The sequence below is a fragment of the Pleurodeles waltl genome, chromosome 3_1 (genome assembly GCF_031143425.1).
Source record: "Pleurodeles waltl isolate 20211129_DDA chromosome 3_1, aPleWal1.hap1.20221129, whole genome shotgun sequence".
In the NCBI taxonomy this organism is placed as follows: Eukaryota; Metazoa; Chordata; class Amphibia; order Caudata; family Salamandridae; genus Pleurodeles; species Pleurodeles waltl.
In genome coordinates this window covers 136,646,261-136,672,566 of record NC_090440.1, presented here as the reverse complement: position 1 = coordinate 136,672,566, position 26,306 = coordinate 136,646,261, and the positions used below count along the sequence as shown (strand labels likewise).

Below are 26,306 nucleotides of genomic sequence, written 5' to 3'. Positions count from 1 at the left end.
GGGAGGGGAAGCTATTAACAACGGCATTTTCTTTTTTCCCCTCATAGGTTAAGAGCAATGTTGTCAGTTTGGACAGTCATATTAGTCAATATGTAAAGATTTGTGAACAGCAAAAGAAGGAGGTATGTTTTCTGTTCTCATGTTGTAGAAAATATCATTGAGATTGTATATATTTTTTTCAAGAAAGTTAATTGTGACAAACAGTTATCTCTAAGCTGTGTAGTTAAACACAAAAATACTTTAAAGTTTGATTGCCACAGGGCTTTTATTAATTCCCAGGAATAAATACTAGACCACAAAAGAAACGGTGTCATATCTTTGAGGGTGATGTTAACAACAAATGTTGCAGTTGTGAATTGGAGTCATACTCTCTCTATAAACATTCTGCAACTGCTGAGGTTTCTGCGTCCCTACTTAAATATGATGGACGAGGCAAAGCCTTGTCTGAATTCTCTACCAAAAGGCACCTTTTTAATGTTAACGATTATGATGCCCATTCTAGTTCTCAGACTCCCTCTTATTTTACAAGATGTGGTATTAGCATTATTAATTACACTTTTGTTGGTGAGGCTTTGGTGGACGTTATAATCTCTAGTGCTTATATTGACCACAATCCACTGAGTCTTGGCCTTTGTCTAAAGGCATCAAATATTCTCAAAAACGATCCAATTTAGGGAAGTGAGTAAAGATTATGATGGCATATGTCCAACCCAGACATGATAATGAAACAATTGGTGATTGTGTCATTTCAGGGCCTTTTTGTGCCTCGAGGCCTTTAGCAGTTCTCTTGTAGTCTAAAATGTCTTTAATATGTGCTGTGTATCATCTACATACTATCCCCTGGTAGAAGGGGTTAATCAGTAAGGGTCCTCAATGATTTTATCATTCTTGCTCCTTAGCTAATACAAATCTACATTTAGCCCTTAAGCGTCACTCATGAATCAACATCAAAGTAATTCAATATAGGGCAGTCTATCAAGCTACAACTAAAATGGTAAGACGGTGGTAAGGAAAAAAAAAGTCTGATGTCTTGTTTTAGCCAGTGCAAAGAAAGATTCAAGAGCATTTTTGAGTATTGCAAACTGTCAGATTTTTTTTTCTTTCAAAAAAGCAAACTGCACTCCCGATGATGCACAAATTATAGCGTTACCTTAAATATCTCATTTTAGCAAGGTGCCTGATGGTTTTCCCATTGACCTTTGTAAGAACAGCCTGAATCTTGTCCCCCCCGTAGTAAATGCCAGTAGTAACTCAGTTATTCCATCCTCATGGTCCGTCTATTATTATACAGATTTTTCAAGCACTGAGCCAGGGTAATTCCTGTTGTTACCAACCCATAAGCGTAATTGACCCTATTGTCGAAGTTGCCATCAGACTTGTTATGAACAGTTTAAAATCTTGGGCCCAGGAAAAGCGCATTTAAGCTGAAGCCCAATACAAATTTAGAGCCAGTTTAGGGACTATTGAGCAATGACCTATTTTGTGTGTGCAGATCAACAGGTATACTGTTGTTCTAGGGGGTCTCCTCATTTAGCTTTCACGGACCATAGCTCAGCCTTTCACCAGGTAAATGGGCAAATCTATGGAATGTCATTGCAGTTATGGGTGGGGGAAGGGATACAATTGATTTTGTCCTCCAGTTACATTTGGATCTCACTGCTAGAGCCAGATCTAGGCCGGTGGGGGATGGGGAGGAGAGTACGAACAGCTTTGACCTAGCTATGGGCTTCACCAGAGATTTGTATTTGCACCCTTGCTTTTAACATGTGCAAATTAATTGGATGATTCTGAGGAGACAAGGGCAGGATAATCCACAATTCACTTTTACACTATGCGGATGATGCAATACTTATAGCTCGCTCTGGAATTTTTTTTTTTTTTAAATGAATCTGTTGTTATGTATATGTAATGGCTGTTTGAGATTTAAACACCAATCTTTCCAAGACCTATAGACTGACCTTTTTCCCCAAGTCAATCAAATAAAGATTCTTCTCTATTAACAATGAGATCTTGGAGAAGGTTACTGCTTTCTATTATCTTTGTTTTTGTTTTCAATAATTCTACCAGTTCGTCACACCAGCGGACATCAAGAAGGTTAAAATGTATCCAGTTTCATTGGGCATTTTTGATTTTTCAACTGAAGTGGGAATAAACTAATTAAACATCAGCTGGAAACACTATAGAAGCTAATGTGCCTTGTTTACCAGACATGGGGTTTTACTAACACTATAAGCAGGTTTTGAAGATGGGCCCTGGGCCTGCCACATTATTCACCTAATTTTGATGCCAAAAATAACTGATGATGAATTAATTGGAAGATACAATAAAGGTCTCTCCCTTCCTGGTGGGCGGGGGGCTTCTCCGAATCATGAAATAGTAATGGACTGCATGTGAGAAATACTCACATAAATAAAACACCTGGCTCAAGAATATTAATAATTTTGGTGTTGAATTAGGGAGAAGAGAACTGTTTAAGACCCTGTTGATCACCAGGAAAAATTAGAACATGGGCGAAGAAACATGTTTTTTTTCCAGCGAGTCTGTTGAGCTAGACAAGATATTTATCTCACTTGATTTTGAAAACAATTGGGGTAATGAAGCGCTGTCTGTTTATGGTTTCTAACTGTTAGAAACATGGCTTATTCAATAGGTTAGGAATGGACATTTTACATCACAAAGAGTAATTTCCAAAAAGTTGGTCACTTCCTGAAATTGTGAATTTCTGCCCATGTGATTGTAGATCTGTTAAATCTTTAATGCATTTTCCTAAAATTTTTATTTTTTGTAATTCCATATGAAATAAGCCTTTAAAACCACTGTTGAGACGCTTTTCTGTATGTGCAAAGATTAACTTCTTCAGTTTGTTATACTGTGGGTCAGTTTTGCTCTACTTTAGCCTATTCCTTATTTATTTCAGATTATGATGTTAAAAGAAAAACTTTGTGCCTATGAAGAACAGAAAATGGATATCCCAGAACGGCGCAGACAAAGCCTTTTCCTTCGTGGCTGCCAAGAAAAAGCTGAAGTGGAAAGGTAAAGCACTTGCTCTATAGCAACTGATAATCTGTCATGTTAAGCTAATTGTCAGAAAGCAGCATAAGTTTGTTATAATATAACTAGCCTGAATTTTGTTAGCTGTAGAATATTTTAGAGAGGTAGGCTGAGACAGAAACAGACTTTTTCTCGTTATTTAAGTAGATTTGTTTGGCATATCATGATCTTGTTCATATGTTGTAGTTTGCTTCCATCATCTTGAGTACCTTTGCTGATGTATGTGTGGCTGCCTGTCAGAAATCTAAAATGCTGGCCTTTGTGTTTTACATTGACCTTTGAAAATCCCACCCTGGATTCAGCTTTCAAATTTCTTTGCTGATATTTCACAATTATAGTTCTCTTTTATCCAGTATGTGAGGGTTGTGAGTTGGGGGTGGGGGGTGGTGGTGGTAGAAGGAAATGGTAGATAGCCAAGCTTTGAATAAATAGATTGGCTAGTTTATTAAACAGTCCTTGTTTTTACTTCTTATACTTTGACATTGAATTTTGTTAAACATACTGTTCTGTTTCGGTCTATGCCTTGCCTTGTTCATCTTCTTATAGGACAGCTCCTCATTCTTTGCTAGTTTTCTTGACCAGCATCTGACAGCTCCAATATTTCTGCAACATTGTGGCAATTCCACTTTAAGGAAGTGGAAGCAGGTTGGACCTCATTGTATTTCCTCATAATTGCATTGTAAGGATTATGAAGAGCACAGATCGCAAAAGGAGAAAATCCTGTCTTTATTCAGGAGCCCACCCACTGGGTGCATGGAACCATGGAATGTATACAAAGCAAATTAGATTATAGAACTAAAGGATTAGAACCTATGACATAACTTACCACGGAGACCAATGTGTGGAAAATGGATGCTGCACAACTCTGCCCTTTCATTGAACAACTGAATGGAAAAAAAAAAAAGAACAAGAAAGGGGCAAAGTAGGACAACCATCTCAGAGTATAACATAAACCCCACAATGTAATCTTTAAATCTTACAAGAATCTGCCCCCGTGTGTAAAATAAATTGGTGAAGTTCTTACATAAGGAGGTATTTCTGAATCAGAGAATGTTTTGGTGGTTTGACATACTTCTGAACTTTCATCTCTGTGTGGGTCACCATCCCTTCATATGAATGCTTAGTAGTCATTTTTTACAGTCAACAATGCTACTTGAAAAATCACCTTCAGAAACACAAGAACTGGTAATGTTCTCTTTATATTAAGAAAAGTGAGAGGCACTCCACTATGAATCATTGTTTGGGAGAGCGGAAGTATCACCCATCCTCTCAATCGTAAAATTTTGAATCCCCATTTTTCACAAAATTGGTATAACACACATTTGCCAAATTCCCAACTTCTAAAGAATGTTTTTTAGTTTCTGCATTTAACGTATCCTATCCCTGTTTGGCTTGAACCTTCTTTTTAACACGCTTGTACATGAAATCAAGGAACACGATTTCTAAAGAACCTGAGAGCCACTCCAGTTTAAACATAGTACAAGGTTTTCCACGTATTAAAAGTTAAATAGGGTAAACTCCTTGGTATTTTGTGGAGTTCAGTGATATGTACAAACCAAATGAGAAATATGTTCTTAAATATTTTAACCATCAGTAAGTGCAAGGTGAACCCCTTCAATGGCAACCCTGTTAAACCACTTAACTATGCTGTTTATCTTTGGGGAACATAGAGCAGTTCACATATAGAAAATACCTACATCTTTGAAGAGTTTGTTTAAGGTGTGGGAAAATGGAATACCTTCTCTCCTAAAACACTCACCCAAAAATGTCAGTGCTAGGATGAGTATTTTAACTCAACCCATTTGGAAAAATAATAATTCATAATAAAAGCATATACCTTACCTGACATTTGTTAGGCCCAACCTGATCCATTGCTAATTCCTTCCAAGGTCCTGATGGAAAATCATGAATTTCTACCCTTTGAAGTATATTTTTATAGTATATTTTGCTAACTCTAAACACTGCTTACAATATCACACATAAATAGAAACCTGATCATCTATGTAGAGCCACCAATATAAAGTTCTAATTTTACTTTTGGTACCAGAATCTTTAATATTCTACTATGTGCCAAAGATAAAATCTGTGAAGCCACAAAAGACCATCTGCGAAGCCACAAAAGACGATCCTCTAATAACCAAGTTACCTTCCAAACACATTTCATTTCTGACCTTCCAAAATGCTTTAAACTTTTGTTCTAATCACTTTTCACTAACGCATCTAAAGAGAATAAAAAGTTCATATTTTCTCCCAAGTGTCAACTTTCTTTGAAGCTTTGAGCCAAACTACCTAATGTATGTCTTATTGTGTATCAATCAAGACATCACAAATTAAATCAACACCACGCATGTCAGCACAAAAATAAACTTTACTGCAAACTCTATATTGATAATCTAGCTAAACAATTGGGTATAGAAGTCGTTGTGAAATTCTGTTCATACAATTTAGTAATCTAATTATAGTAGAAGAAGCTTTTGAGGTTCATTTGCTATTCCTGAGTGAAATTCAAGGTTTGTTATGGTCTCTTCTACAAGAAGTACCCCACACACAAAATCTGAAATATTCAACAGACTTAAGCAGAAGCAATGCTGCGACTCTCTATGGTGGAGTAATCAATCTCTGCCTGAGACAGGGCCGTGGAGGCAAAAGCAGCCAATTTCTCTTTGTCCTTGAGTTGCGTAAGAACTAGATCAAGACCTAGTGTGCTAGCATTACCAGTTACAATATGCATTACCAGTTATGATACTCTTCTTGGAGTCCAAGAATGGAGAAAGAGCAGGCATTTACTGTGACATTTTTAACATTATTAAACAAAACCACATGCTCTTGTAGCCAAATGTATTTTGATTATTTCTTCAGTAATTCCCTCAAAGGAGCTGCAGCTAGTGAAAACAGTTTTCTCAAAATGTAAATAGAACTTACAGAGACCCACAAAAAAGATCTGAGTTGGTCATTCTCAGTAGGTTTTGCTGTTTCCTTAATTGCTTTTCACAAAGCATTTTTTGAGAAATTCATTCAACAGAAATATTGTAACCAAAGTATTCTACATTACTTGACAGAAATAACCATTTCCAAGTTGCAATTATTCCTCTTTCTGGGAATGCCCAGAACATTGATCAAATTCATTTGTGCTTTTCCATACTGTCAACATATACCAGGATATCATCCTGGAAGGCCACCACACGATCAATGCTCATATAAATACGTTTTTGGAATACCAGTGCCATTGAAGCCAGACCATATGGCATCCCAGTGTATCTAAAAGCGCTTTCTGGTGTAATGAAGCTGGTTGATATATTTTCTGTTTTTTAATGAGCTTTAATCTGTTGGTAACCTAATTTAGGACCCATCTCGGAAAAACAACAGAATTATCAATCTTAGACAATAAGGCCCTCGTTCTGAGGCTGGTGGTTTTTAGTCAGTAGGAGCAGCGCTACCCTGCAGATTATAACCTTGTTCTCTGCCAGCCTTTCATAGCGGTTCTACTGCCATGAAAGGCTGGCAGAGGACAGCGTATGGGGGGCCCTTGCATTGCCCATGCACTGCCAAACTGAGGTTTCCGCCCACCAGCCTACCAGGAAACCCCTAATATGTCCAACGGGGTGGTTGCCACAAAGGCAACGGCCACCATGCCAGGAGTTTGGTTGATGGGCTTTCCCATCTGTCAAACTCATAATGAGGGCCTGAATCTTGAATACGCAGCTACAGATGGCAGTCCACCACAGTTTTGTTTTTAACAAACCACTGATCTACAGGTAACCTCAAAACACCTGTTTTTTTTTTTTTTTTTTTTTTTTAACCAATACAACCAGTGCTAGCCACCTGCGGCATCATCTAGCTCAGTCACATCTCACTCACACAGTTCATGCAACATATGTTAACTCTGCCCTTGAACTCCTAGGAAATGCTTTACAGGGTTAGCATTCTGTGTCCGCACAATATTATGTGTGAAGCCCTTCACCTTTCCAAGTTCTTTGAGGAAGGCTTCCTTATGTTCATGCAGCAAGCCTTCCAAATCTTTGTTAAAATTCACAACACATGCACCTTGTAACTCCTCCAGATCTACAAAAGCACTGGGTTCTTAGTATTGGCATTAAGTGTAAAGCCCATTCTTTCCTGGGGATGCCAACCCAGAACATGCTGACCATCAATAGCCCCATAGACTTTACCTAAAATCGGTCTATTCTGAAACCCGGCAATGGTAATGAAATATCCTAACACGGCAATTTTATTTTTAATCAAACCTATATACTTTAATATCATTGGATTTGAGTTTTCTGGCACCCCAAAGTTTATTAAACTATCCAGCTGTGTTAATGGTCTTTAACTTACCTACATCCAGTGTGCATGGAAGATGAATCCCACAGTGTGATGGCAGGTTTGATGTTTTATTTGGACGTTCTTAATTATTGTTGTAGTTCCACTTTGATTAGTGCGCTGGCAGAAAAGCTCTTAGGAAAGCATTCATGCTCTTGTGCAGGATGGGAGGCATTACTGATTTTTGTTCCGTTTGATTGTCCTAATTTTTTGTTATATGTATGTTTGCCTGTAGTATTCCTGGGGACATTGCCGAGAGTTTGATTACCAATGTCAGTTGAGCCTTATTCCTATGTGAGATACCACTATATGTTATCTAACTTTGCTCATTGGTTAGATGTTTTCTGTGTTAGTCTTAGATTGTAGTTTTGGTGTCTGAGTCTTAGATTGTGCTGTCAGTTCCTGAATTACATGTATGTGGAGTGACATGTTTTTATTAAGTGTTTTGAGTATATGGTTGTTTAAGTGTTGAGTGCTGGATAGAGGTATGGACCTTTCTATTTGTCATATTTTCCCTTTTTTTTTATTAAGAAAGGGGGTGTAGTGTTTTCTGCAAATAATTCAGTGATCCTGTGGTCTTAGATTTATGAACTGTTGAAGGTGTGATGAAAGTTGAATTGTGAGAATGTAAGAATTTCAGCAGATGCTGTTGGGAGCATCAGAAGAGAAAGAGCTGAGCAAGGAACAGCTCCTGGTGACCTACATTAATCTTATGGAATAATTGTTCATAAATTATTTCTACTGCTTGGTCGTTACACTGATGTTACACATTTGGCAATTACCTATCCAGAAAGTATTGCCATAACTACAGTGAGAGTGATTGCTGAAATTAAACAGTGAATTGAATAATTGTTTCCTATATACTTTTGCTGGTGGGTATGGTTGTTGTTAAAAAATCCTCAGATGAATTAAATTTTGACTGAGCTTCCTATAGTTATTCTTGACTTTTTCCTTAAGGAATTGGACCCGATACTTGATGTCTTTTTGTATGATTCAAAAACTTTATTGAGTAAAAATGGATAAAATAAACTATGATATAAAATGACCAGGCCTTTTCTATTCTAGATCATTTACAGTTGAACAAGTCCCAAAATTGTGATATTCCTTAAAGTAGGAGAATTTGTTTGCAATTCAGTTAGATCTATTTGTTGTGTTGTCCTTGCTTTTTCTGTGATTCTTTGACCCAAATATTGTCCCAACCTCTTCCTAATCTGAAGTCATATATTTGCCCAAAATATTACTCTGTGGCATCCATCCCTATTTAGCATTGAACAAGCCTGTAACACCTATGTGAAAATTTGAAAATATTTCATTATTTTAGAAACCCTATTCTGACTTGCTAATACAGCAACAAGATACCACCCTTAGTCTTCAAAAAAATCTTTCTCAGTAATGTAGACCCATGTGAACTAAAAGTTCTTCCACACTTGCTGAATGAGTAAGGCAAAAAGGCTTCCTTCCTGACCCTTACGTTTGCATGAAAATGTAAATGTACACAATTCCTTCTTCCCATGTGGCATGCAATTTGTGCTACCTTGTTCCTGCTGTCTTGTTCCTGCTCTATGGGGCTGTTTGCGCAGCAATACAATGTCTTATACTGGCTCACCATCTCTGCATGGTACAGCCACTGATCAGTGGGAGTTCAGAAAATCATAGGTCAAAAAGACAATTTGTGTGCTCTGTTGTTTTGAGTAGCAGCAGTCATGTTCACTTGATCCACGAATGAATGTCTCTCGTCTCGGACCCACAGCAGTAGAAACTCAGCTACCTTCTTGGTGGGTGCTAAAATAGGGGTATTGGATTGCTAGTGCATTTTTAGACCCCGCACTGACGTACTGTATGCATGTTGTATGGCAAGTAATATGGGTAGAGACCAGGGACCAACACCACACAGGTTTAGAAAAATATATGATATTTATCTGGCTAATTAAGGTCAAAACGATAAAGATTCAATAAGCACAAGTTGAGATATCACTTTTGCAAGATTAAAAAAGTCTTAAATCTTAGAAATCAACAGTTGTCTCTTGGTTTCACAAAGTACCTGGTTTGCGTCAAAAATAACACGCACAGAGGAGGAGATGCGTAGAAAAATAGGGTTTGCGTCGGATTTTCCAGTGCGCACAGACGATGCACTGTTTCTTTCCACGCTGCACGGAGCTTTGCATCGATTTCCAGCGCACAGTCTTGGTTCCTCACTGCAATGCAGGGATCTTTTTGACACCTAGGGACGATGCGTGGAAATCTTGGGCGTGCGGGACGAAGGCGCAGGTTTTGCGTCAATCTGGTGTGGCAGTGCGTCTAATTTTCTGTTGCACAGCAGGCACTGCATCAATTCTTCACTCGGGAAGTCAGGGCTGCGTCTTTCCAGTTCAGCTGTGCATCAATCCAGTAGGGCTGTGCGTCGAATTTTCGGTGGCAAGGCAGGCTCTGTGTCAAATCTTCACTCGGGAAGTTGGGCTGCGTCATTCTGGTTCGGCTGTGCGTCAATTTTCTCATCGCATGGCAGGCTCTGCGTCGTTTCCGGCAAGCTGTGCAGCAATTTTCGGTGCACAAGGAGTTCCTTGAAGAGATTAAGTCTTTTTGGCCCTAAGACTTCAGAAAACAGGAGGCAAGCGCAATTCAAGGCCTTGGAGAGCATGTCTCAGAAAAGTCAGAGGGCAGCAGGGCAACAACAGGGCAGCAGTCCTTCACAGCAAGGCAGTCCAGATGAGTCCTTTGGGCAGCCAGGAAGTTCCTCTTGACAGGTTAGAGGTTTGGGTCAAGAAGTGTCTGGTTTGGTGGGGTCAGGGACCCAGTTTATATACCCAAAAATGCCTTTGAAGTGAGGGAGACTTCAAAGAGTGGTTTTGAAGTCCACAAGGTCCCCTTTCAGAACAGGTCTGTCTGCCAGGGTCCCAGTAGGGGGTTAGGCAGTCCATTGTGTGACGACAGGCCACTAGCCTTTGAAATGTAAGTGTCAGGCCCTCCTCCCTTCCAGCTCGGGAAGACCCATTCAGTATGCAGATGAGTGCAGGTGTGACTGAGTATCCTGTGTTTGTGGTTGTCTGGGTGAAATGCACAAGGGAGCTGACAACCAGCCCAGCCCAGACGTGGATTGGAGACAGGCTGTAAGGCACAGATGGATCTTAAGTACAGGGAAATGTTCACTTTCTAACAGTGGCATTTCTAATATAGTAATATAAAATCCAACCTCATCAATAAGCAGGATTTTGTATTACCATTCTGGCCATACTAAATATGACCTGCTTACCCCTTTCTGATTAGAAACTACCACTTAAACCGTATATGAGGGTAGTCCTAATGTTATACTATGAAAGGAGCAGGTCTCACAGTAGTAGAAAACTAATTTAGAATTTCTCCACTACCGGGACATATAAAACACACACGTACATGTCGTGCCATTTACCTACATAGAACCCTGCCCTATGGTTTACCTAGGGCCTACCTTAGGGTTGACTTGTATGTAGAAAAAGGGGAGTTTAAGCTTGGCAAGTACTTTTTAATGCCAAGTCGAAGTGGCAGTGAAACTGTACATGCAGGCTTTGCAATAGCAGGCCTGAGACATGGTTAAGGGGCTACTTACGTGGGTGGTACAACCAGTGCTACAGGCCCAGTAGTAACATTCAATCTACAGGCCCTTGACACATGTAGTGCACTTTACTAGGGACTTAGAAGTAAACCAGATATGCCAATTGGGTATGAACCAATGTTACCATGTTTAAGGGAGATAGCATATGCACAGCACTGGGTAGCAGTGGTAAAGTGTGCAGAGTCCTAAATCCAGCAAAAACTGTCAGAAAAGTCAAGGGAGGTGGGCAAAACGTTGGGGGATGGCTACCCTAGGGCTGTCAAGTCGCACAAGTACCAAAAAATAAAATGTGCCTTATAAAAAAAAAATCAAAGCCCAAAAACCCACCCTGCACACTGCCAAGGACTGCCCCCAATCCCTTTGTGTTAAAGTAATTGTCTAAGTGCAGTTCCAGGCCCCCGTTTAGTACTGCATCTTATTCAGTGGGACAGATGTTATATTAGGACTGCAACACCTATTGATTTCCCCGATGTGACCTTTAAGCTTTTAGAGCCTGTATATCTGGATGCCCCCGTATCAGCCTCCTGTTTCGGTTCTCCGTGTATAAAAGGTTTTGGTCGGTACAGCCTAGGAAGACATACCCGAAGGCTGCTGGTCTCAATAAGGACAAAGCCAGCCTTCTCGAAGGAGAGTCGCAATCTTGTGCAGCACATACTCTGTGTCCTAATGGACCTTACAACCGTATAGCATTCATGAACTACTACAAACAGCCCTTACACATTCTCTTCACTTGATGAAGGCACAGAATGCCTAGTTATGGGACACGCTAAAGACTGCCAGAGATTTGCTTTATTGGCACTTCAAAGTTGAACGGTTCATTATATTTTGGAGGAATGCTTCTTTTGGTTATTCGTTTCTTTCCTGGGCTCTGAAGTTAAGACCCTTAGACTGGGCAAGGCGATTTTGCGGATTGCCAGTCAGACAGAAGTCTACATCTGTCCCCAGTACCGTTAAGGCCAGCTACAACACGGGGAGAAAAGGATTGGTTTCAGTCAGGCAGTGGGAAACTTCCCCGGCCCTGGTCGCCCCTTACCCAGCCGCGGTTCTCCATGTACAAAATGTTTTAGTTGATACAGCCTGTGAAGAAATACCCGAAGGCTGGCATTCGGAATAGTGACAAATCCAGCCTCGAAGTACAATCTTGTGCAGCACATACTCCGTGTCCTACTGCACCCTACAACCGTCTAGCATTCGTGAACTACTACAAACAGCCATTACACATTATCAGCACTGGGTGAAGGCACAGGGTGCCTAGTTAGGTGACATGCTAAAGTCTACAGGCAGAGGCCTCGTTGATGAACAGGTGAACTATGGTGTGCTCATAGAGCTGGTTGTCCTCACTGTTAGTCATTTCATAGATTGGATTGACGGCCAGAATGATTATGCATTTGGGGTGCCCCTCACACATGGGTGCACTGCCCAACAAACTAAGGAAAGAAGATTCTCACCTCCAGAATTCTTTCATGATCGTTCTATGTTCACTTGAAAAATAATTCTGATCTAAACAGAAAAAGATGGGCATGTTAAACGTCGCGGCTTTTCCCATTTATTCCAACAGTATGCCTATTCCTGGCAGTAAACAATGATAGGTTCACCCAAACTTTCTCTCAACAGCTACATGCTTAGGAGCCACCTTTGATATGTGCAGAACTGCTCCATTCATCTTTTGGAGAGGATGCTTCAGGACGCCTTCCGACAACTGAGCAGAAATGTAATCTTCAGACATCTATAGCATAGTGGTTCTAAAAGGCTTTTCGGAGCAGCCCATCTGTTTTGATCAGGCCGTGCTGAAAACAACTTTTGGCGGGACCTCTGTCCCCTTACGCTATTATGTTTCCTAATGGGCTCGATGGAGGCAGGTGGATTGCACTTACTAATACTTTGTTTGATTGTGACTGTCCCGTCCTTAGTCCTTTTACGGTCAGCGGTCCACCTTAACTCCTACCCCCAAGCCCCCCAGCTCAATGGAGGGAGAAGAGACGGCGGTAGACAGCTAGTTGCGTTTTATGCTGGTTCAATTTACCTCTCGCAGACTGAAGGAACGGGCGCTAGGGGTCGACTGTGCCAAGAGTCCTTCTGGTGAGTAGCATGAATTATCGCAGCATTGCTTGGATGTTAATTGTTTTCTGTGCAGTTGATTTATGCTATGTTCATGCCCTTTATCTTTGTTATTGTCAGTTTTATTCCATATGTGAACAGTGTTTTCTTTTTATTAAATCTCATTTTCTGAAGTATCGTTTCTTTGCGAGTCTAGTGCCATTTGCAGGTGATTTTCTCAAGTTTCATTTTTTGACATTTATAGGTTCCGGGAACTTCTCAAATGTTTGTTTTCTAAAAGAGAAGAGATTAGAAAAGAGATCCTGAATTTGGAAATGCGTCAAAAAGAGAATGAACTTAAAACGTTTCATCAGATGCAGCGCCATAGTCAAATTCAAATGATGAGTTCAGAAGAAAAGGCACTTAAGGTGACTTATGTTGCGTTTTTTCATGATGGATTTCTGTCCAAAAGCGCAAAAACTATAAATGTCAATGGTTTCGAGTGCCTGCAGAGAATTCCTTGTTTATCAAATGGAATGTAAATAGGAAATATGGCAGGGTGCTTTGGTTTCCTCCCTTAGATATATATTTAAACGTCTTGTGTCTGTACTCTTAAGAGATGTTCATTTTCAACATTTCACTCATACCGTACACTTCAACAAACGATTATAACTCTGGATAATATTTGTCAAACTTTTTTTTTTCAAATCCCGAAAGAGTTGTTCCAGCAAAATATTAATTAAAAGACGAAGAAAGTTATAGCAAACGCTTGCTAAAATTGGTTACTTTAGCAAAAATCATTGAATTGCCTGCCACAGGTATTTACATCTGCAGAAGGACCTGCCCCCTATGTAACAGGTGTAATTTCCCGTAGGTAAGCCTTTTAAGTCTGGCCATAGACAGCTAAGCTGTGGCCAGCCCTTTTGTAACCAGGTCTTTAAAATATACTAAGCGCAGGCTTTAGTCCTGCCCAGAGAAGCATTTATCTTTTGGCTGGTTGGTTTATCGTTCTGCCTTTTATGGAGTGCTTGCAGTGCATGAACGATTATTTTACTTCTAAAAAGAAAACCCATTTTTTCATATTCAATTTATTATCTCATACTTGCAAAAATAAACTGCCACTAAAACCGCCAATAAAAATTAAAACAGTACAAATTCCATTACCATCACCAATATCAGCAACAAGTACCACAACTAATACCACCACTGCCACAACCAATACCACATCATCACTCATGTCATCAGTACCACCACCACCGCAATTCCCACCTATACAAATACCACCATCAATATCATCACCAATAGCACTATACCACCAATGCCACCCCACCAGTACTACAGCTGGCACCAGCAACATTGACAATCCTAAAAGCACCACTAATAAAATCCCCACTACTACCTGCAAGGCCTCTACCAATATCACAATACAAATTCCACCACCAATACTACACCAACTGTAGTAATGCAAATACACCACCAAATAAGTCTATCCCTACTACATTACCAGCCACCACCAACAATGTCAGTAGCACCACTACTAAAACTACCACCAACACCTTCAGGAAGACTGAGCCGCTAATACCACACCTCCACTAGTACCAAAACTGCCAATATCCTACCAGCACAATAGCACCACCACAACTATCACCAATACCATGCATCATCATTTATGGCAAATGCTGGTACCACCAATAGCACCACTATAGATAACACTACCCCACAAACAGTACCACCAAGAATGTGTCAAAAATAAAACACCACCAAAACTATCACCCTACGAGTAGTGTTACTACTATCATTGTAATATTTGTGGTAGACCTGTTGGTCTTAGCAAATACTACTGCCACAAATACAGTCAACAACCTCATCAGTATAAAAACCAATAACACGATTAATACAGTAATTATCACAACAAATAACCACGCCACCACCAAAACCAGTCACTAATAACACCAATTCTATTATCACCACCATTACTACCAATACCAACACCACCCCATCAACACAGTACTAATACAGCATCACTCAATATCACCACCAGTCACAGCCCTCCCTATCCTGTTTTGCTGCTTACTGTTTGCTAACAGGCCCTCCATTCTACACAACACACTTTCACACACACTTGTTCTTTTTTAATGTACTGCTCCAAGGTTGGTGTCTTCCATTTGGAATCATGTATCAAAAGTGTTTTAAAAAAAAAGCCTTCCCCAGCGAATAATGCATGTGTGCACATCCATGGTGATTCATGTATGTCCATACGTCATTATCCTTTGGCCAGTCATACCATAGAATAATAAAAATGGCATCACAGCATACATGTGCCTGTGTGGTGTTGCATGCACGGATATGCTTCATCATGTTGGGGGCCAGCCGTGCAGTAAACAAAAAATATGGCTGCAGTACCATGAAACATGCAGCCACATGATTGATCATGCTGGTTGGCCATTTTTGGTAACAAACATGGCATAAATACTGATATGCTGTTCACCATACGCTTTCTTTTTGGACTATGCTGGACATTTTTTCTTCTCATCCGGTCATTTAATAGAGTTCCCGTATATTGTGTTGTTACCTCTCATCCCAGAGATCTGCTACTGCAGTTTATCTTGACTTAAGTGTACTTGTAAATTAAAACAGCCGGTACAGCGCCCCGATGTCCTTGGTGCATAGTCTACACAAACCCTTTCAGTGAACTAATATCTTCTCTTATAATATGATCGACTTTATAAAATAAAAATGCCCTCCTTGGTTCACATGTGGCTAGTGCGACTTGGAGTTCTTAACTTCATTTTTGAGAAAGTGGCACAGCATGTTTTTTTGTTTTTTGTTTTAAATTTTATTTTACCTTATTAAATGCCAACCAAAAGACTGTGAGTGACTTGTTGACATTTCTGGTTTATTCAAAAGGCTTAGGAGAAGAGTTGTGTCTAAATCTACTATCTGTTGTTGATTAGGCAACTGGTAAAAGGGATCAAAGGCTGGCAATGCTTAGTACACAACACGTACATATACAAAAGAAAAAAGAAGACTCCATGAAGCGTTTTGAAGAGAACACGGATTGGCTTCATCGGGTTGAGAATGAAATGCGTCTCTCGAATCAGGACGGGCTCATTCCAGAGGTGGGCATTTAAATACTCACGAAATACGGTTGCAGTCTTTTGTTGCAGTCTTTTTCTCGAATGTGGTATGTGCACGGTGTATGTTAACAAAAATTCCTAAAGTTTGAAATTAATTCCTGGTGCAAATCAACTAGTATTGATGGCAGGAAACTTGATTATACATCTCATGTGGCAGTCGGCGTAGGTCTCCTATGTGCTCGTACGCTGCAGTGTTTGTTTTCTTTTTTGGAGATGGTTGGCTGAAGGTGATCTGTAGATCCTTGTGTTTTAAATATTTCTTTGTTAATTTTCCAGTCTTGTACTAATTTAATTTTAGGATTTAGGCCAATATTAATATTTTATCAGGTACTCTCGCAATGCAGACATGATTTTTCCCATAAATAGCTTCAATGACATTTCCATTAATATTTAATCCCTTAACATTAGATAATGTTAGACCTGTAAGAAGCTAAAACGGGGCTTTGAAAAGTAGTGTGTAGCATATTGCAATAGTTCCTGCTCTCAACGTGGGCAGTTGCTTTTAGTTTTTCTGGACGTCAGTTCGAAGACATTCAGTCATGTTCTCAATGTTCTTTCAGGAGCTGAATAAAGAGCTAAAATGCTGCCACTTGCAATTGGAAGTGAACGACCTGAAAACTCAAATTCAGTACATGATGCATCTTGCATCACTCCGAGAGCAAGAGAATAAACATGCTGAAAAGTAAGTGCAAGTTGACGAAGTGTATATTTATTTCACAGGTGCCCCTGGTTATCCACAACAATTGATTGTTATTAACAAACAGATTTCATAATTTATATTTAAAATGCATTGCCATACCTATTTGGTCAGTTCTACCTTGCATACGGAAATGACTTGTAACGCTTCTTTCATCTACTTATGTGTATTCAACCTAACTACATGCATTTTAAATGCACGAGTTTGCGGCTTGTGTATGCTTTAGAAGGTCTAGATTCAGCAGCCCTCACAAACATGGTAAGACTGAGAACCCATCTGCGAATTTTGGCATGTGTTCATTTATAGATTTATCCAACAGACAACTTCAGTCCTTTTTGTCAAAGACCTAATGTAAATAAATTCAATATATATAGTGGACTTTGGGTCAGCCATGTAGTCATGTTTGGTTGTCCTTCTTGGCTCATTATATAGAATGGGATTTTGGTCAGCCCCCTAATTGATTGACTTTTTTGGCTCACTTCTCTGGTCCTGATTCGATGGCTTTCCTCCCTGTTGCTGTAGTTGTGCTGCCCAGAAACATTTTGTTTTGATTGTGTTTTGATTTTGCTAGCATGTATCATTGTATTGCTGATGAATGACATTACATTGCAATATATGTGAGGGACTATGTCGTCTTTCCCTTCTCGATCTCCTTTTCCCAACACCTCACTTTTTGTGCTTTCCTCTCTAACCTCTTACCTTTACTACACTCGCCTGCCCCCCCAAAAGGTATGTGTGCCTTCAGCATCGCCTGCCACTCTATCAGGAGGCATCCATCTAAAAATGTTTCTTTAACCATTGAATTCATGCACCTACGTGCAGGGGCCATCACAGTCAAAGATGAAGTCTGCTGATACTCATATATGTACGGCAACCATTTTTAAGAGAGTTTTTTTTTTTTTTAAATACAACAAAATAAAATGAAAGATTGCTATGGCTGATGCAAGCAACCACAGCAGCCATCTTTGAATTTTCTTTTAAAATACACAAAAGGCATTCAAAGATGGCTTAATGGAGAACACTACTTCACATTGCCAGCACAGCAGTTCCACTGCAGGGATAACTGTTTCATTACAAAGTCACGTATGAGACTTACAAGGAGAAAGAGTCGCACACTAGGGTATTCCCTGTCTGCCATTCATTAATCTACTTCTGTTGGATTTGGCCTTTTCTGCTGTGTCATCCCTAGACTTTTTTCCTCCACACCTTCATTTTTGCTGGATTGGTTTTTGTTGGCCTTGGGACACTGTGCCCTTTACCACTACTAACTAGTGCTAAAGTGCTTGTTCTCACTCCTTAAAACATATTAGATTGGCTTATATCCAATTGACATATTTAATGTACTTGTAAATCCCTAGTAAAGTGGCAATACTTGTGTCCAGGGCCTGTGAAATAAATGCTACTAGTGGGCATGTAGCCCTGATTGTGCCATCCACTTATGTATCTCTTTAATCATGTCTCAAGCCTGCTATTGCAGCATTTGTGTGTGCAGTTTTCAACTGCCATTTCAGCCTGGCAAAGTAAACCTTATGCAAGGCCCAAAACTTCCTTTTTTTAAATACAAATACTACCTCAAGGCTAACCTCTCACTTAGGATAACATTGGACTTGCCTTACTACATTTTATAAGTGTAATTTCCCAATGGAAGAGATAACAAATTCTTGTTTGGTGTTTCTGGAATCATAATTTTAAAGCCTAATTTATGGTAAAGTCGGTTTTTAAATTACAATTATGAAAATGCCACTTTTAGAAAGTTGGTGTTTTCTTGCCTTAGCCATTTGGTGCCTACAGCTTGTCTCTGGGTCACATGACTGGGTGTAGCTGACAGTTGGCCTTTGTATATTCCTCCTCTGCAGCCACAAACAATGGCCGTGTTGCCTCAGAGCCTAAGTGGATGATGTCCACTTTGCCATTTTGGTAATCCCGGCCCCCCCCTTTTTTTTTTCTCAAGCCTAGAGGTTTGACGAGGACAAACTGCCAACTCTACCCTAACCTTGCTCTATCATGATTCTGATGCAAAGGGTCCTAGGTCCCACAGTACTGCACCCATTGAATAACATTTGACTTTACCAATGTTTACAACTGAACAGTTTTTGGTTTATCAAGAACTCCCAATAACCATATCAGCTTTGTTTTATATTTTTCATTTTACTCAATAAACGTGACCCTTTTAAACATGATTTGGAAATTTTAAGTTCTTTAGCACTGTAAGACTTCTTTGATGTGCAACATGTACACATTGATAAAGCTTTGATATTTATGCTATGTTACCAAAGGTGAGACGTGACATTCCTCACAGGAACCATTTTACTTAATTAATGTCAGATTAGTTTAGCTTTGTGGCATCCTAGCAACAGCCCCCATCACAACTGTGGCATCTTTTCTCCATAGTTTAATTTTTAGGTTTCTTAGAATAATAACAATGATGATTATGATGCTGTAGGTAGTGGTTGTGTCAGTAGAGGGGATAAATGTTGCAAATGGGAGGTTGAGGAATCTATTCTAAATGTAGTTTTTTTTTTAAGATTGTGTTATTTTGTTCCTTTAGGCTCCTGAACACAGCACTTCCAGTCCTTTGGCGGGAATATAACAAATTAAGAGAATCTAAATTGATAGATGCTACTTTTGAAGAAGAATTGAAGAAAGTGGAGCATTTGGTGCAGAGAGAAAAAGCAGTAGTGTGGGCAGATCAGACCAGAGTAGAAGAGATGAAGCAAGACTGTCAACCCGATATCTCGCTTGTCATGGCTTTCCCAAACCTCCATTGTACTCCAAACACTCCATGCAGTAAGTATACTTTATCCCTGAGGGTTACTTTGTGCATTCATCTTCTATATTCAACTTAGTAGACTAGTTCTTGTTTTACCACATTGTTAAAATCCTGTGCTGAATCACTGGCGACAGTTTTCTGTGTGACCCTCAGATCATAATTTCGGAAGTAGTGCATTCATTGAATAGGGGTGACGCCTACTACATGTTACTGAAGTTGTGTGAAATTCAGCATTGTGTGAAACTTTACAAATGCTAGATAAAAAAAAGACATTTGCATAAATTTGTTTTTATTTGTGCGCTGGATGGAATGTTGAGACCGGTCAAGCCAATCCTTGAGTTTATAATGCTGGCACTAACTGTTTGTTGTTTACCTGTAGTCTTAAACTCAGTGAAAGTGTGATATGAGGATGAGAAGCAGACGTGACAGTTGGCTTATCTGCATGTAGGGGGTCAAATTAGATGGTACATTTACTGCCCACTATGTACCGGACAGTAACAGCTCACATATCCCATCTTATGAGGGAAATGAGGTGGGAGGACATTTCACAATGGATCATATTTCATAAGATCCTGTGTGAATACTGTGTTGCTTTGTTAAAGTCCTCTGAGTAGGTTGAAGGTGGGTTTTTAATAACTTCCTGTACTTTAGTCTTCTCACATAAATTACATAATTCTTGTCTTTGTATAGGAGTGGAGTCTCATCTTTGTCTTTTACTCAAACAACAGGCTTGTCAAGACACAGTGTTCCACTACGTCTCTGGATAGTAATTGTCTGGTCTGGAAAACCCTCTGCTCACTGGATTTTTCAGCCTCCCAGAAGAGGTTGTCCATGTTCCTCACTTATTGCAAGTTTCCAGATCAATCTTGTGTGGATATGGGGTTTCTCTCCCCAGAGAGCTAATTTTCCTAGTCACAGGTGGTTACACAGTTTACCATCTGCCCCATGACAAAGGCGTGGATTTCCAGAGGCCCAGAGTCTGATTGCATCCTGCATTGATTGGTATTCTTGTCTGTGCTTTGAGAGTTGTGCAATATCATCTCTCCTAGTGCTAGACTCAGCCTCTCCATTTACTTACAGACCAAGAAGATTTCTATTCAGGAGAGTCCATCGAAAGTCTCTGGAATTGGGTATTCATAATGGGCTCATTTGTATGTTTCCCCTCTCCTGAAATTACTCAGACTAGAGGCTTCTCTTCGTGGTTTGGCAGCTCACTACTGGCATGATCAGACTCCTTGCCTCTGAAGTATTGTTGGCCTGAGGACTGCAAATCAGCCCTCTAGAGCTCAAAGCCATTTTTAAGTCAAGCATGTGACAGCGAATGCGCTGCATGCTGTCTTGACTGCGAGAGACTATTGCTTACAGTAAAGAGCTTAAAGCCCTCCCTTTTTTAACCATTTGTTGGCTTCAGTGTCACTCTTCTTTACAGCCTTCTAATTAGCCAGCGCAGGCCAAGTGTCGCTTACTGTTTTTTTCTGTGAATCATGGACCAAGTACAAATTGATTGAACTTAATCAGTGCCTGTCTGCTGCTTATGCTTTGTTTGAGGTACTATTTCTTCTTCCCCTGCCTCCGTCTGGTACTCCCTCCCTCCCTACACCACCCTCTTTTTGTTATTACTGCTTCCTCCCCTCCTTGTGTTGCTGGCCCTTTTTTTTTTTTAAACATATTGCACAGCTGCGCAGGCTGCTGTGCAACATTGATAATCATTGATGTCCGCAACATAGTGCTTTTTTCCCCCTATACTTTAAAACATGTTGCATAGCAAGTAGTGTGCAACATGAATATTTCTCCCAGCAGATTCCTCACCTCTTGAATCTCCTTCTGGTGCCAGACTGATCCTTAATGTTCAATTTAGCCTCTCCACAATAATAGATGGCACCACAGTTCCAATTCTGACACTTCCTAGCCAAGCGTGATGACAAATGCATTTGTCCACGCCTCCCAATGCGGAGCTAGATTTTGAGCTCCAGTGAACTTTTTCCACACAATTATGGTTTTGTAGTGCTTTAGGGATCGTGGTGCTTCCATGATTGTCAGGCTTTAAGAAATGCACCAGTGTCATACGCAGATTTCAGGCCCCACAACATCTGACTTTGGTGCGTCTGGTTTATGCATGACTCAGAGGTCTATCATAAGTGTACCCTCATGCACACCAAAACCATCATAGAGCAAGGAACAAAGCTCTTAATTACACAAGCACTTGACAAGTATCGCAGTTGTCACTGTTACAGGACACACTCTAGATCCTGGTCCATATCCTTCAGTAATTTAGTAATTAGAACAGGCTCCTTTGAAAGACAAGTCCACTTATAAGAAGCACAGAAGTCACAGTAAGAGGTCACCAGGCAGGTACGCTGTCTAGGGAGTCTGTGGCCTTTGAGGAGCATATGCACTTTGCACAGGATCCCAGTTCTGTGCTGGCTCTTAAGTGGAGGCTGTTGAATCTCATTCTAGTGTTGTAATACCAATCCTACCCAGTTCACACATGCTTTGCATGCTATATTCTACCTTCTTCTGACCGATGTTGGCATGCCTATAGGTCCCATGGCCCTGCGGGACCATGAACTATACCACTCTGGCAGTCTTAGCTCAAATCAACCATGCTCCCTTCACTAACACTGTTGGTGCCAACGGGATTGCAGTTGTTCTTTCCTAGGCAACTCTTTTGCATCTGCCGGTGCCAAATCAGTCCTCAATATTTCCTAAAACTGTTTTGGACAAAGCGTAATGCGGACTTAAAGCTAACCTTAATGACAACCCATTTTGCAATTCCTAGTCTCAAGTGCAGCATTTTATACACATAGATGAAATTCTAAGGTCTGATACTGAATTTTTCAGATACCTAATATTGTCTAGCATGATGAGGCAGACACTAGTGAAATGGAAAAACTTGTTCCACCATATAGCAGTGATGGGGGTATTTATCTGGCCCTATAAAATACCAGAGGCCATGACACTTTCCCAGAAGGTGACCTAGAACACCCTTCTGGTCCTCCCACAGAGGAACTTGTCTCCTTTACAGCATTTCTGCTAAGGGTGTGGAGTTTCCCAGGACTTTTTAGGACAGTAAGGGAAAGATGCCTGGCACCATTAGTTATTGCCTTTCAATGAGGCACTCATGAACTCCATTTTGGCTGCAAGGGACAAGCCAGCTTCTGCTCCTGCACTAAAGCACCAGATAGATGACCCTCTGCCATCCTCCAGCTCTGGGAGACTCCCAAATTCTTTTCCGCTCATGCTCTGTCTGAGACCCTTGTGATACAGTTTTCCTCCTTTTCAAAGCCTAACAGCAACGTGTTCCCTCTGCTCCCCTGAACAGGGATTAATAGCATATGGAGACCATCAGAGAGACAGCCGTTCCTTCTGGTAGTCTGGCTCTTCATTCCGCAAGTGCTGTATATCCAGACCAGCTTCCTCAGAGAGGGGATAAGAGTGATGGTGATGGTGATGATGAGGAGGGGGAAGATGTACATTCCAGGAACCAACTGATACAACTCTACTTCCAGTAACTATGTGGAACAATTCGATTAGATTGCTGTCTGTGCAGCATACTGTCAGTGTGCCTTTTCATCTAGGGGGTGTTGGATCTATAGACATTGTCACTGTGACCAGGTTTGCATAGGGCATGTAACATTATAGTAAAATTGTTTGACAAATCTGTTGGCACAACCACATGTTATGCATGGGGTGCAATTCCTGCTACTCAGATAAGAATAAATGATTTATAAGACAATTGCATTCATACTTCCATTTGTTTCGACATAATGACAGGGGACATTGTAATTGGTGAGCAGGCGTTTTACTTGGTGCAGGGATTACATTGTGCAGTTGATAGTGATGGGAGTGGGCTACTGGTAGTTGTCCAATATGGCTGCATGGCCGCAGCATTTGTTGGCAGTAGTGGTATGTCCATCTATCATTTCTAGTTTTTGGGGTTGTTTTTACACAGTGTGGACGTTGGTTCAGTGGCACATTTGGAGGACAGTTCTTGCCAGAGTCACTTCTTTGAGGGGGCGTTGGTCTTGGCTGGTGTTCCTGTCCCATATCTGGGCCTGAGGGACCATTTGGGTGCCTGGTGTTGGCCTGTACGGGTTGAGATGCAGGTCTCCTTTGTGTCCTGAGATGGTGGCACAAGTCCAGTTGCTGATGTTGTTGCCCGGTCTGTATCTTGGCCTGTAGCTAGGGCTTCCTTGTCTGTGGGGGCCTCAGGCTGTGTTGGGACAAGGTACAGCAGCACACCTGCTATGGTGGCCATGGTGGCATTGTGCAGTTTCCACTGCCCCACGGCCTTTTGGTGGTGTGCTACCTGCATCCTTTGACTCTGCTCCAGGGTGGAAACTATCTGGGCCAATCTGCCCTGGGTATGGTGGTATGCTCCCAGGACCTCAGAGATTGCGTCCTGGGGTGCAGCATCCATCCTGTGGCCTCCCCCCGGGCCACTGGTACCCTCCCACTGGGCCTAGCCCCCTGTGCCTGTGTCCCCTGCACAGGTCTGGCGGTACCACTTGTACTGTGGCCATCATCTTCCTTCCTATTGGCAGGGGGTGACTGTGGCCTCTGTCCATGTGTTCCACCAGTCTGTGCCTGGATACACAGGTGTGAGAACGGTTGCCCTGGGCTGATGTTGTTTGCTGGGTGGTAGGGGTGTCAGTGGTGTTCTGGGTGGAGCCGCTGGATGGTGACAGTCCAGGACTGTGTGAGGGGTCTGGGTGTTCGTCAGTGTCCAGGGTTCCCTCTCCAGTGTCCTGGGTAGTGCCTCCGTCTCCCTGTGGGGCACTGCCACTACTTGTCCTGTCCGTCAGGATAGCATGGGTGGTGATGCCTGTTGGGGGGGAATGGACATGTCTGTTACAGTTGCATGGTCAGATGGGGTGCACAGGTCTGGGCTGTTTTGTGAAGGTTTTTCCACTTTTGGGCAATGCGGGGTGCCTTTGTGAGGTTGCCATTGCATTTTGCTTAGGCTGTGGAGGTGCATTGTGGGTGGTGTAGTGCCTTTGTGATTGCTTGCTGGGGTAGGTGGCTGTGCACAGGGGACGGATGTGGGCCTGTTAGTGGGTTTGTGGGCATGCTGGGTGACTGGATGTTGTGAATGTGGCATGGGTGGGGTAGTGGTCCTGGTGGCTGTTGGAGGGGGTAGGGTGGTGCATGCATTACAGGTGTGTTGGATATGAGGTAATTGTAGATGACTTACCCGAGTCCATTCCCCCAGTGAGTCCCTCAGGGTGCAGGATGGCCAGTACCTTTTCCTCCTAGTCAGTGTAGTCTGGTGGTGTTGGTGGAGGTCCTCCCCCAGTCTTCTGGACTGCAATGTTGTGCCGGGATGCCATGGACCTCACCTTCCCTTGCAGGTCGTTCCATCTCTTGCTGATGTCGTCCCTTGTGCGTGGATGGTGCCCCACTGCATTGACCTTGTTCACTATTGTCTGCCATAGCTCCATCTTCCTGACGGTGGGTGTGTGCTGGACCTGTGCCCCGAATATTTGTGGCTCGACCTTCAGTATCTCGTCCACCATGGTCCTTAGCTCCCTTTCTGTGAAGTGTGGGTGTTTGGGGGGGGCATGGTTTGTGTTGTGTGTTGTGTGGATCTAGGTGAGGGTGCTCGTGTGTGGTTGGGTGTATGTATTGTGTATTGTGGCGTTCAGTGTTTGCTTCTGGGGTTCTCTGTATCAGTTGTCCTAAATGTCGTTGCAAAGGATTGTGGGGTATCTCTGTGAGTGTTTTATAGTGTTGTGGATGTGTGTCATGTGTGGGTTTCAGACTTGCCAATGTGTGCATTTCTTACTGTTGGGTCCACTTGCTGGCTGTGGCGGTCTGTACCGCCAGTGGTCATTCAACTTCCACTGACCACTGCAGTGACTTGTGCATCATTATTTGGAGGGCGGGAGTTTGTGTACTCAGCGGTGGCGGGGTGGGAGGTCCTGCATTTCCACCGACAAGGTCCTGGTGGCTGGGATTTTTTGGGGAGGATTCAGATTTTTGCATCTTTATATGGCGGGTTTCTGTTCACCGCCAATGGCGGTCTTCTGTTCACCGTCACCACGGCGGTTGACGGTGTTTCCCGCCATGTTCATAATGACCCCCATAACGGTTTACTGTCCTGTCATTTGGTCTAATCTTTGTGCCTCATGTTTTAATGAATCTCTTGCCAGTGGTTTGAGCACATTTGTGCAGGTCAGGATATGTGTATTCTGTATCAACAACATCTGACTGCTGAAAGTGCTAGACCACCTATAGACTTCGACTTGGGTTTCTCCATCAGATACCCAATACGTCAACTACAGTCCATGCAGCAACACCTTTTCATTGTGGCAGAGCTAGACTTAATCACCCACAAAGCCTTTCCTGCTTCTCAGAGTCCAGGAAATTCAGGGTGTGAATCTGATTTTTTTCAGGGGAGGGCTCCTCTTCTGAACAGCTTTCTTTAAGGCATGCTTGTCCTCTATTGTGCTGGCTACCCATATTCAGTGACACATATGAGCTCTCCAGTAGTGCCCCATTTTTCATTGTGGTTGGCACTAGAAAGTCATAACAGAATCCATTCATATTTTCCTAGTGACACCTCAGGATCTGTGATGTTAGATCATGCTGGAGCACATAACTTGCCAAAAGCTCTTACACTCTCCATTGGCAGTGGTCACATGTTGCTCTCCCTTTGTTGAAGTGGTCATCTTGATGCCACAGAGGCCTGTGATCAATGGCAGAGCA

General features: G+C 41.6%; 1 protein-coding gene across 1 annotated transcript in view; it reads left to right on the top strand.

Moving 5' to 3' along the window:
- The window catches only part of KIF18A (kinesin family member 18A), a 221,245-nt gene that overhangs the window by 115,615 nt on the left and 79,324 nt on the right, over nucleotides 1-26,306 (top strand). Inside the window, exons 8-13 of the mRNA XM_069221971.1 lie at nucleotides 48-122; nucleotides 2,918-3,033; nucleotides 13,260-13,422; nucleotides 15,949-16,113; nucleotides 16,692-16,813; nucleotides 19,377-19,615. Coding sequence (XP_069078072.1) covers nucleotides 48-122; nucleotides 2,918-3,033; nucleotides 13,260-13,422; nucleotides 15,949-16,113; nucleotides 16,692-16,813; nucleotides 19,377-19,615 — 880 coding nt within the window. The remainder of the gene's footprint in view (nucleotides 1-47; nucleotides 123-2,917; nucleotides 3,034-13,259; nucleotides 13,423-15,948; nucleotides 16,114-16,691; nucleotides 16,814-19,376; nucleotides 19,616-26,306) is intronic.